Below are 12,318 nucleotides of genomic sequence, written 5' to 3'. Positions count from 1 at the left end.
GGAGGAGAACTTCCTCGACATCCTCCCATGGAACTCCCCTCAGCATTTTTTTACAAACCTACAAGACCACTCCTCAATGAAGCGCCCGGAGCGGTACAGAATCTCTCTTAGAGCTGGTGGGGACAGTGGCTCGCCTCTCTGTATAGCTTGGGAATGGGTTCTCCCAATGGGGCCCGGATAACTCAGTGCAGACTTTAGTCACTGTTGCTCCTGGAGAGTAGTGATTTTGTCTCTCGTGGTGCTTGCCGAAGCCTGCGCTGCCGGCTATGGACGAGAGAACACGGCCTAGTGGAGCCATAATGAGGTCCTTGTATCAGGGAACAAGAAAGGCGCTTAGTGAGAACACCAGTTCCGAGAAGGAGGCGCGGTACTCCTTTTGTTCTGTCTGCAACTTCTCATGGCCGGAATGATGCCAATTTATCCTGCATTCCCACGCTTCCACAAGGTTGATGCGATGTCATATTATCGTCCCTTGATATCTCAGCTTTGTTACAACTTCCGCTAGTTTGTTATCTTCGACGCCCAAATGCCCAGGACACGCAGCAATTGGGCGAGCCTCCCGGGTGTCTCATCTGCCTGGGTGTTTAAGGCCCGCTTTGTCTCTTTCACCCTCTCTTGTAATGTGGTGCTTCTAGCGGATGAATTTCGGAGGCGGTCCGATGTTCCTCTGCTATCTAGACATAGCCAGATCTCCCCGATGTGGCTCGTTTTGTGGCCTCAAGAACACCAACCGTCTATTCACCAGTGTTAAGTTTACTTTGCTTCTACTCCATATGCTCTCGATCTGCATGTCTTTTCGGCTTTGTAGCTGTGGCTGTGTACTTTGCTGCGCAGGGGGCCTAGCCTGAACTGAACTCGCTGTCTTCATCCAGAATTCTATAGGCTCTCCTATGACTATCGCATTGCGGATGGTTTCTCGCTTTTCAGCCGTAGGCCCCCGGATGAAGACTCTGTCGTTCTTGGTTGCAGGCTTGCTAGCCTCTATGTGCCTCAATGTGGCCACTGTTCTCTCGGCCGTGACTCCGCCTCGGCTTCTATATGTGCGTTGAATGTACAGCTGCCGTCATGTCCTCGACATCTCCTTGAACTTGTTTATCTAATGTCTAAGGATATCTCGATATCTCAAAGCATGAACTTGCCTACATCCTATAGTCGTAAGTAAAAAGAAGAAGATGGAAAAGCCGTACATCCCCTAACATTCCCAAGTCTTTATACACTGAAATAAAGTCAGTGTTTGTATCTGTCCTCATGACAAAACTTGCCTTCTATAACTTCCCAATACAATGTGTTAACCCTAGGCGACCCTAGAGACAACACTAAAAACTACCTCACACTATACGATCGTGCAGGCCAGAAGGATTCTCGAATCATCCCTCGGCACAAAAATTTTCCTCCTCCAACCCTAGGAATATGGGACAACCCTAAGGAACCCCCCTCATCATTACGTGCTACAACAACGGACAACGATATCAGGGAGTCCGCGGCTGCATTAGCCGCTCACACATCAGTGACGGAGACACTAGAGCAGGCTGGGTTGGCCAGAGGATGTAGAAGCCAGGCACTTTACAGCTCAGCTCACAATAGATGAGATGTGTTGTATCCTCGCAAGACGGGAGGATGGATCTGATAACCTGGCCCTGGCAAAGTGGACTGGGTCCTAGAATACTGCAAAGTCCTGGGCAATGAAACAGTCGATCAGGTTATAACAGTGAAGACCTTCTGGTTCTAAGGGTGATAGTGTCGCCAATGGGGGAATGAATCCTTTAAAGCAGGCTTCCAGCACTAGATGAAAGAAAAAAGACAACTCTCTGAAGATCAGATATCCCAGTGGAGTCGTGAGCTAGCCAAAGCCATATGACGTCGGCTGGATGAAGGGGCTACATAGAGGCATAGCCGCCTGAATCCCAGCAAGTGCACTCCAGACATAGTGACTTCAAAGAGCACCATATATGGCTTAACCACGTGAATACAGAAATGCAGTGCCTAGTCACAGGGTGTGACCAACCTACGACCTTCTTCAGCCATCTGTAGGAGTGTTGAGCCAACGAGAAGAAACTGTCTGAGATTTGTATGAAACTCCTCACAAGAGATATCAGGCAGGAAAGCCAGACCCTAGGTGGAGGGTATTGTGCATTGGGATGTGAAAGGGGACAGTGCAGTGAGAAAGAGGGTTTTCTCAGAAGAAGCGGGAGTGCTGTCTCACTCGTTACCGCCACATGCTGTGGTTTCACCTATACCTAGGCACCAGTATATATCAAGTTGCCGGCCCGGCAAGCGGGCTATAGCCCGAATGGCTATTCTGGGCCGAGCTTCTCAATCAAGTCGAATGTGGAATAGGGCTGCATCCAAGCGTTGGGATTCATTCCATCCTAACCTACCGCAAGTTGAAAGCAACATGGACTAAAAGCTTCCGCTTCTTGATAGCCGCAGTGGCCCCTTTCAGAGGGGAGAGGCTAGGGTCAGCTCGAACAGGGGGGAGGCCAGTAAACCTCCGAACTATGGGGCTAGTATCTCTATTGATGCCCCGGGCCCCGGGATGGGATGGACACTACAAAATGGGCGCTTTGCTAACGCCAAGTTCCCATCCACCTCAACTTCACCATACCCCCTTTCCTTCCCGCTTCTGGCGCAGCCGCGCTCTGTCCCCCCCTTCGGCCTTGTGTCTGTCTATCTATGCATCTAACTCAGAGTGGGTGCGGCACACAAAGTTGAGGCGAGCCTAGCTACATTCTTGTTTTTGATTTGTTACTTTAACCCATTCCTTTTACTAGTAGCAGGTGCAGTCGCTTCAGAAAGGCACAAGCGCGATGCACAATCTTGCAGCCTAGAAAAGAACCAGCCGTTCAATGCATATTAAGGTCGCTTTTGCCGTGTCTCATACGAGTTACTTGTACTGGACTGGCCGCTGTCTTTTTGTCTTTTTATTTTAAATCCTCCTCTTTCCTCGTTCGGGACTGGACTGAGTATTAAGATCTGGAAGATTCTATCTACCTGTCTGTACCGCTTCTGTCACTACGTCTTCATCGCTCTTTTCTTCTCCGCTTCGCTTTCCATTCTTTTTTTCCGACAATGAGCGACACAGTAGACGACCGAGATCCGCCCCCAATCGCCCCCCATCCAAACCAACGACGATCAGCATGCGAAAGATGCCGTCGCCAAAAATTAAAATGCTCGAGGCAAAACGCGGCTAATCAGTCGCGCTGCCAGCGCTGTGCGCGGCTAGGCTTTGAGTGTGTCGGGGGTCGTCAACGAAAGGTCGGTCGTCCTTCCCGGTCAGATGTTGCCGCTGCCGCTGCCGCCGCCGCCGCCGCTGCCCCGTCTGCGACTGTTCTTATTCTCAATGCTGCCAAGTCATCGAAGAAAGGCCCGCCGTCCTCGTCATCTACTCGCGGTTGGAAAAATGCATCGACACATGCTTCGGATTCAGGCTTCAAGAGCACAAGCACCAGTAATGCTCCTAGTAGCAAAAATTCCACTCCGGAACCCCGTACTGTCAAGCTGGCTGCACGACCGGCGCGCAGCGTGAAAGTGTCAGAGTCAAGTGCAATGAACGGCCCTGCCCGGTCCTCCGGTGTCCCGTTCACTATAGCCGAACAGCCTCGTATCGGCTCAGATTCTTTCAACGCAGCTTTGGCCAATGTCGACAATCTCTTTCAGAGCTTCAATGAGCAGGACAATCGCTTCCCAAAAACTTCTGCTCATCAGCTCCCAGGGAATGTCGCCCCCCTACTCGACATGAGCCATGCTGACAACCAGCAATCCACCGCAGATGTATCGAACGATTTCAATCTCGCTGCAGAAGCGCTTGCCCTTCATGAAAGCATTGATATTGCATGGCCATTGGATACAAATGCGTACCAAAACGCACAAGCTTTCCAGCAGCAGCAGCAGCAATTAGACGAAGACCATCAAACGCACCAGACATACTACCAGCACCAATACACTCAACAGCGCAACCAAAGTCTATCTAAAGCTCAGCCTCGGACCCGGGGCCCCAACTCTAGGCCGCAATCCTCCCTCTTTCCATTTCCAACGCCCTTCTACCAATACCCATCATTCAACAACAGAAATTCGAGAGAATATCCGCTCGAACCTTTAGTGGCTGGGCCCACCGCAATGGTTCCAGTCCCGAAATCAACTTCGCCCAAGAGCAACAGCTTTCTAGACGTCTTGGATAATCTCTCGGCGATTAACACAAGCTTCCAGCGGTGTGTATATCTTATCAAGAAGCACGGTGAGGCTTTGAATGTTGCTATTTTAATTGCAAATAAACCCCCTTTTGCTATGAACGGCATAAGCGTGATGAATAGGGGAGTATTCAACCTCAAGGAACTGCTCCGTCTCTTGATCAGCCTACAAAATAGTTTATCTAGCAGTACAGAAGATAGCCAATCCGGCGATCCACAGCCCCAGTCAGCCCGCATGAAGCTACCCGTTCCTCACCCATCCTGCATTAAAATGCCATTTCCCTCGCCAATTCTGGATGGTATTCAGCGTGTAGTACAGGAAGCCTCGTCTTCGTCGAGCGAGACTGCTACTAACACGCCAAAAGTGCTTGACACCCCAACGTCTTTAGCCATGATAAGTTGCTATTCACAAGGCCTCTTCTTTCTCGAGACCACTGTGGCCCATATCAACCGCGCGCTAGCAGATCCCGATGCCCGCCCTCTGTATGCCCTGGCTCACGAGCGATACGGAGGCGTTCCCTTCCATGAGCATCTCATGCGAGGAGTTGTATTTGCTCAACTTCTCATGAATGTCATAGAGCGCCTTGATGACTTGATGGGGATTCCCCTCAAGGACCCTAGCGTTTTTCCCATAAACTCCTCTAGGGGCTTGTTGAACGAATGCCAAATGAAGATGCTATGGCTCGAGCTTCGGTCGGAACGGCCTGACTGGAGTGCAAGGCCCTACAAGCTCCGCAAAGATTTGACACAAATGAAGGGAGCCTTTGCTCACATGTTATACAACAATGTAACCTAGTGGCTAGTATAGCCAGCTCTGCTGGAGATGATTACGAGACAACTGGATTGCGTTGATTTTGTTGATATAGATATACCCATAAATACAGCGGTCCTTGTTATTCCCACCCATCCAAGCAAAACAAAATATATATGTGCACCTTTTGTAGAGGCAATATGTAGTGTCGACACGCGGGTTGAAGGCTTCGGATGTATACTGCATCTCAGCAACATGAGGTTGGCTAGGCTTACGTGCGCAGGAACTGCTACTGGACAGGTCTCTGAGGTCTGCATTATATTGTTTAACATCCACCTGTTGTTATTTTACGACAGTATGACAGCAAGCCTCGTGTGTTCAACAGTTGCAAGTCCGCATAGATTCCGAATCTCTCCTTTCGATGTTGCAAAATCACATCCTACCCACAAGAGGCGCTCGGTAGGGTACCCGATTCCGAGTAGCGGCGTCCTTTTTTTGCTCTTTCCCCCGTCCCCCATAGCAACCTCTCCTGGGTCTTCTCGGCGTACAGATTCCATGGGCAGTTTCTTCTCGTTGCCTCGACACTCCCACGGATGGCTGAAGAAGGTCGTAGGTTGCTCACGCCCTGCGACTGGGCACCGTATTTCTGCATTCGCGTGGTTGAGCCGCACGTGATACTCTTCGAAGTCACCATGTTTGAAGCGCGCCGCTAGGATTCGGGCGAGCGCGCCTCTGTGTAGCCCCTTCATCCAGCCGATGTCGTATGGTTTCTGCCAGTTCAACGCTCCACTGAGATGTCTGATCTTCGGGCAGCTTTCTTTTATCCAGTGTTGGAAGTCTGCTGTCAAGGCTTCGCTCCTCTATCTTCCAGCTGCTGTTAGGGACATTGTCGCCCTTGGGACCAGAAGGTCCTCGTTCTTACAACCCGCTTTGGCCAGCCGATCGACTGCTTTCTTGCCCGGGACTTTGCAGCGTCCTAGGATCTAGTGTTGCTTGAACTGATACCAACCAGGGCCAGGTTGGTTCCCTGACATCATTAGCCCTCCGCGAGGCTAAACATTTTTCAACGATGAAGGCATGAAACTAAGCAAGCTTGTAACTTGCCTACATTATGTAGTCGTCACAAGAGAAAAGTAGTAAGTAACAAGGAGAAGATGCAACAAAAAATCGTACATCTCCCAATATTCCCATGTCTTTATATATTGAAATAAAGTCGGAATTTCATATCTGTCTTCATGATAATGGCAACGTGCCTGAGTGGTTAAAGGGTATGACTAGAAATCATATGGGTTCGCCCTCACAGGTTCGAATCCTGTCGTTGTCGCGCATAAACATCGCGAATTACTTTTTGGCCATGGCATCCCCTCCAGAAAACCTCATTTTTTACACCTTTGGTAGACTAGCACCGAGCTTCTTAGTGCCTGCACCACGCAGCAGGCCTCCCGCCGATCGAACTCCGGTGGGAGGACGAAAGGAGAAGGGAAGCCATACGCTGGCACACACTGGACATAGATCATACTCTGCGAGGAGGAGCACATAATCCAGTCGTGATGAGGCTACGAAGACTGCTTCCGGCGAGAATGGAAACACACATGACACTGAAACCGACAGTCGCAGGACCAAGCATGCCCCCTCGAAAGTGGCTCAGCAAAGAGAAAGAGGCTGAGAAACACAGAGAGGAGGTGGACATGGCCACTGTAGGAACACTCATAGCATACTCTGATGGCTCGAAAGACGCAAAGGGAAACACAGGAGCAGGATGGGTCACCACCATGGACGGAACCACCCTGGAAACAGGACATAGTGCTCTGGGCAAATGGGTGGAGGTTGCAGACGCAGAAGCGTACGGGGCATGCGAAGCAGCCAAGCGGGCCGTGATGCACACAGACGCCGAGGAAATCTGGATATGTCTGGACAACCAAGGAGTAGTCGACCGACTGCGCAACCCGCAAAAGCGAAACAGTACCTCCCAGGACATCATTGACAGAACGAAACGGATCCTAAACACGTGGAAGAACAGAAAGGACAGGAGACGCGTCCAAGTGCTCTGGGTCCCAGGACATGTAGGCCTGGAGGGAAATGAACAAGCCGACGCTCAAGCCAAGCTCGGATGCCTCGGACACATCCGCGAACCCCGCGTCAGTCTGGCAGGGGCAAAGAGGTGGAGGCGAAACCAACTGCGTGAGGAGTACGAGAAATGGTGGAAAGGGCAAAAAGGATATCGCCCACTGCAGGACATTCCATGCAGCCCCCCGTTTCGAACGCCGGGCTACAAAGGAGTGGACAGAACGGAACTGGGACACATCCTGGCAGCCAGGACGGGACACGGAGACTTTGACCAGTACCATGACTGTTTCAATCACCAATGCCCACGCAAATGCACCCACTGCAAGCAGCCGAAAGAACGAGGACACATGTGGACGTGCAGGACTTTACCAAGACCGTGGGGCCAGAAGTTTACGGACAAGCTACTGAAAAGCACAAAAGCAACAAAGTACGTTGCTAGCGTGCTACACCGGAACCTAAGGCACCTACAGCAGAGGTGAGAAAGGCAATCCCCATAGAGGCACACGGCGCGGATGCAATAGCTAAGACAAAAAGAAGAAAAAAAAAAGAAGGAAAAAAGAAGACAAGAGCGGATGGAGATGTCGAAAGGACGCGGAAGAGAATTCGGAAGGTCCTTTCTCCCGACGCCCAGGGTCTACTAAATGCAGCAACCGCCTCGCTGAACAGAGGACAAAACCGACGTACTCCGCCAGGGCCAACACCCAAGGCCGACAGCCGTTGGCCTCTTAGACTAGACCACTATATAGGTAGGGCGCCAAAAGCCAAAAAGAACCAGGTAACCAATCCTGGAAACACAACCACCCAACCAGCAGGGAAGCCCTTGGGGCAACGTCTTCCGGAGAAATCTCCTGGCCACAAGGCTGGACCCTCAAAAGTCATAGGAGTATTTCGAAGAGGACGAGTACCTGCAACTGCTGACTGCCCGGAGGAGGGGTCGGAAGACGACATCTTCCAACTCCCCTTCCGTCCAGAACATGCCGTCGTATGACCGGGAAAACTGGTAGGTAGACGCTAAATAGTACATACATACATACATACAAGTCCTAAATCTTAGCTTAGTGCTCATCGACTTTGTATTTCATATAAAATATTGTTTTCAGCCGAGTGCGCCAACACAAGCAAGCATTAAAGAGGCGCCCACCGGCTTTGAGGTTACTACCGCTAGAACCCTTGTTCAATAGTATAACTCTCTACGTCACTCCTACCTTTGGCCGAATATAATCTGAAAAAGGTCCGCTCTATAGAGTATGTGTTTGTTGCAAAAGTGATTGTCTAAAATGAAAGTCGTATTTGTCGTTTTATTGGCTGATTTTTTATTGCCAAAGGCGGTCAGAAGTAAAGCCCAAATAGGCAAGCAATACTTATCATATTAGCTCTATACTTGCGACGATTAACATGGCCGCCTTTACTTACCTAGAACGGTATGTCTGGTCTAGTCGCGTAGATATGGGACATGGCGAGCTATGGCTCTGAAAATCCATGGCTTCAAGAACAACAAAAAAACTCAGGCAGAGATAGTGAGTCTTAACATTTTGCCACACAGCGTTCTGTCTTTCCATAGCCTCACTTTCCAAGAATAATCTTGCCCCTCTCCCCACTAGAAACTGATCATGTCCTCGACAATAGTTCCAGCTATGAATGTGGCTTGAACGCCCACCTGCTGCTCCACCTCTTGCCATCCATGTAGCTTTGTCAAAGAATGGGATAGAAACATATATTTTTACATTTCATCGTCTATATACCCTAATAACAACACTGCCCGTAGTGGCCTCCTCACATTGGAACACTATAATCATAGCCAATGCAAAATAACCAATGCTCTTCTCTCCTCTGTACCCGTATCATTCAGTTCATTCTTATCCACCACAGCACGACGATGCCATCAGTCATAACCAGTTATCCAGAGACATCATTTCAAAATGGCACAAAACCCAAGATACCCAAACCAAAAAAAAAAAAAAAAAAAAAAAAACAATGAAAACACAAAAAAGACAAAAAAGACAAGCAACAAGTATCCAAAAAGCAAGCATCCCAGGACACCCAAGCGAGAAAAAGATCGGCAATAAGTAACAAATATACAAAAACAAAATGGGCGATAAAAGGCCAGACAGGCACTAGCCGCTTGTTTGCATGGCTGAGCAGGTTCAATGGCATGTTCCGAACCGGTTGGCCAGAGGGGCGTATATATAGTGCCCATCATTGCGACTGATTTCTACAGTCCAAAGGCAAGTTCGAAGCTGGCCCTTGAGCTTATGAATGGCTCCCTGTGGCGCTGCTTTCACGGGATGTCGAAGATGAGGACGTTTCTGACATGTCAGAATTGGTGTGTTTGTTACGGGTACTGTGCACAAAGTGCCAAATTCCGAAGCCGATAGCTACAAGCAGGATGAACAGGATGATAACGATAACGGCGATAGCGTCATTGGGCTTCATGGTGGGCGATTTTGCAGGATAATGGAAATAGGGAAACTGATGTAGGTTGAGAGTAAAGACAAGCAGAGAACGCTTCGGTAAAGGGCGGTATGGAAGGGTGAAAGAGAGAGAGAAACGTTTTGGCGCGGTAGAGTGGTTTGAATGGAAGCTGTTAGGAAAGCGGTCAGCATGTTGTGTTCCTGTTCCATTCCATGCAAAATGTTCGCTAGATTCCAGCCGGCGGCTAACAACGTACCTTGAGAGAGAGGGAGAATATACAAAGTAAAGGCAGGCACGGGCAAAATAATCTCACGAACCAAGAAGAGTAAGAAATAAATAGTATATGAAGATTCAATAGTAGGTAAGAAACACCAAAGCCGTCACGCTCAAGAGGAGGGAGAAAACGCTGTGCCCTGCTTTTTATTGCTATGGCCGCATCACCAACCAGGAGAATTTTTCTATTTCTTCCCGCCTTTTTCTTTCCTTCCACCTTACTCGAAAAAGCAGGTACAGGCCTCGTCTCAGGTCCAGGCAGGTGCATTACAGGTACACGCTACAGCACATACAGGCACAACCTGTTGCCCCGCCACCCGTCTTTCTGTCAACAGTTTAATCCAGAAGGCTGGGTAGCGACGCGACAGCCAATAGTCACGCGTAAATAGTTGAATGGCCCCGCTTTTCTAGTCATGCCCAGACGCGTCGAGGGTTTACCCCATGCATGGCAACCAACCTCCTCCATTGCAACAAGGGTTTAATGGGTTGGGAGGTCTGGAAGATCACGGAGCGAGCGGAGGGGGATACTGGAAATAGTAGAAGGGCCTGCCTGACATTGATCTGTCTTTGTAATAGTGCGGAACTTTGCGAGCCCACAGTATAAAGGGCAAGCGTCCAACAAGAGGAGGGGGGGCGGTTCTGCTGGTTTATAACCAGATTTGGGTATCTAAATCAAGGGTTCAAGGGGCGAAGTGTTTATCCGCTACTACTCAGCTTAAGGTGGAGTGCACGAGGCAGTGTCCGCTTTTGCTTCTCTCAACGCCGGATTGCAATATAAGAAGGTGGAGTATGAATCGGCGGTAAAAGGCAAAGGCCAGGATAAAGACATAGCTCGGCGTAGATACCATTGTAGGAGTTAACGAGTCTTGTATAATACAAGCAACTAAATAAGCGCAAGTGATCACACAGCTGACGACATTGGAATAGGGATGTAAAAGAAAAAAGGCCTACTTTAGGGTTTTGTTTGTTTGTTCTATTTAACGTCTACCTTACTGCTTTAGGGTTTATTACATCATTCTAAAAAAGATGAAGAGACAAAAATAGATGTTCAATGGGGTGAACCGGGATCGAACCGGTGACCTTTAGATATACTTCTGATGCCAGAAAGCGGCTGAAGTTTGCAGCTTCAGTCTAACGCGCTCCCAACTGCGCCACCGCCCCAACGGAGAATATAAAATTCACAAGTAGAACAGGATCAAAAACGGAGCTTCGGGCCGGAACGTCAGCCCGGGACCCCCCTTCCGCAACTCCCGCTACAACTCTCCCTCTTACAACCCTCGGGGGGGGTACCTTTGAGGTCTGGTGCCTCCCCTTCTTCCGGGCTGCTGGAGGACGACGTCTATGACACTGATAAGCGTCTTTCATTCTTTTCTTCTTCTTTGACTCTGTCATGGTTCTTGACAATGAGCTGTGGAGCCTTGAGGCCGCACTTACCCAACTTTGAGGATAACCTCGTCGTCGACTCGCCCCCTTTTTCACGACAACTTTCGCGATCGCCAACCCCTCATCGCCGCAACACCACTCCAACTCAAGGAGTTCACCTTCACGCTCAGGACTGAATTTTGAGAGTTCACACAGTCCGCACCTTTTTTTTTTTTTTGTTTTGTTTTCTTTCTTGCGCTCCTCTGTCCTCGGATAGACTGGTGACTGTGGCATGTCACTAGAAAGGGGGCTGTCTGGCGCCTCATCCACACGCGCAAGGCAGCGGCCACCAGAAAAGTGGAAGGATATACCACGAGCCCTCGGATGCTCACACAGTCTGGTTTTTTCTCGTCTTTGGGGGGGTTTTCCCAGGCTGCACTGGATGCTGCCGTCTTGCTCTCTTGATTTTCACGACTTCAGGAAGCGTGGCAGGTTTTTCAGAGGAACGAATGTTTGTGGGGAAGTTGGGGGTTAGCCCCACTACTTCTGGGCTTAGGGTATATCTGGGGATTTCCTTTTTTTTTTTTTTTCTTTTGTTTCTGACGACTACAGGTGGAAGACGAGTAACAAGCTTGCTTGGGAGCATACGAGCTTCTCTCGTCCAAAACCCGTGGTCAGCCCTGCAGAAGGGTTAATTCTGTCCGGTAACCAATCCGGCGTCGTTTGATCTTAGTGATTCCAGTAGACGTTAAATAAATTCAAATTCAAATTCAAAGCAACTCCCGCTACAAAGGGCTGACTAGAATAGAGCTGGGCCACATCCTCGCGGCTAGAACTGGCGATGGAGACTTCGACAGATACCACGAGCGATGGGGACACAACTGCCCACTTGGATGCAGAGCCTGCAACCAAGCCAAGGAACGAGGACACTGGTGGACCTGCAAGGCACTACCCAGACCATGGAGCCAAAGGTTCGCGGACAAGCTCCTTAAAAACACGAAAGCGACAAGTTATGTCGCCAAAGTGCTTCGCCGCAACCTGATGCTCCTTAAAGAGAAACAACAACCCGAGCCCGAGCTGAGCTGTCTGGACACCACAGAGGCAACCCCCCCTCAAGAAACGCGTAGAGGCAGGTCACTGCCACCGCAGACTACAGGGGAGCGACCACAACAAGGGCAGCCTAGGATGACACAACCAACTCCACGACAGCAAGGGCAACAACGAAGAAGGGGACGAGGAGGGCGAAGTTGAGGGAGAATGGAAGGG

General features: G+C 49.8%; 2 protein-coding genes across 2 annotated transcripts; both read left to right on the top strand.

Annotated features, from left to right (window-relative positions):
• Positions 1 to 3,069: 3,069 nt before the first annotated feature.
• Positions 3,070 to 4,983, top strand: HOO65_040762 (Fusaric acid cluster transcription factor FUB10; the record flags this gene model as incomplete). The annotated part of the gene is made up of 1 exon (XM_071000731.1): positions 3,070 to 4,983. One exon carries the CDS (start codon positions 3,070 to 3,072, stop codon positions 4,981 to 4,983), a length of 1,914 nt encoding a protein of 637 aa, XP_070859605.1.
• Positions 4,984 to 6,530: 1,547 nt separating this feature from the next.
• Positions 6,531 to 7,413, top strand: HOO65_040761 (putative double-stranded RNA/RNA-DNA hybrid binding protein; the record flags this gene model as incomplete). Its single annotated transcript, XM_071002990.1, has 2 exons — positions 6,531 to 7,119; positions 7,187 to 7,413. 2 exons carry the CDS (start codon positions 6,531 to 6,533, stop codon positions 7,411 to 7,413), a joined length of 816 nt encoding a protein of 271 aa, XP_070859604.1.
• Between the last annotated feature and the right edge of the window lie 4,905 nt (positions 7,414 to 12,318).

Source organism: Ceratocystis lukuohia (assembly GCF_044167205.1).
Source record: "Ceratocystis lukuohia strain C4212 chromosome Unknown Supercontig4_pilon, whole genome shotgun sequence".
Classification (NCBI taxonomy): domain Eukaryota; kingdom Fungi; phylum Ascomycota; class Sordariomycetes; order Microascales; family Ceratocystidaceae; genus Ceratocystis; species Ceratocystis lukuohia.
Note: the sequence above shows the minus strand (reverse complement) of the source record. Positions and strands in the feature narration are given on the sequence as shown.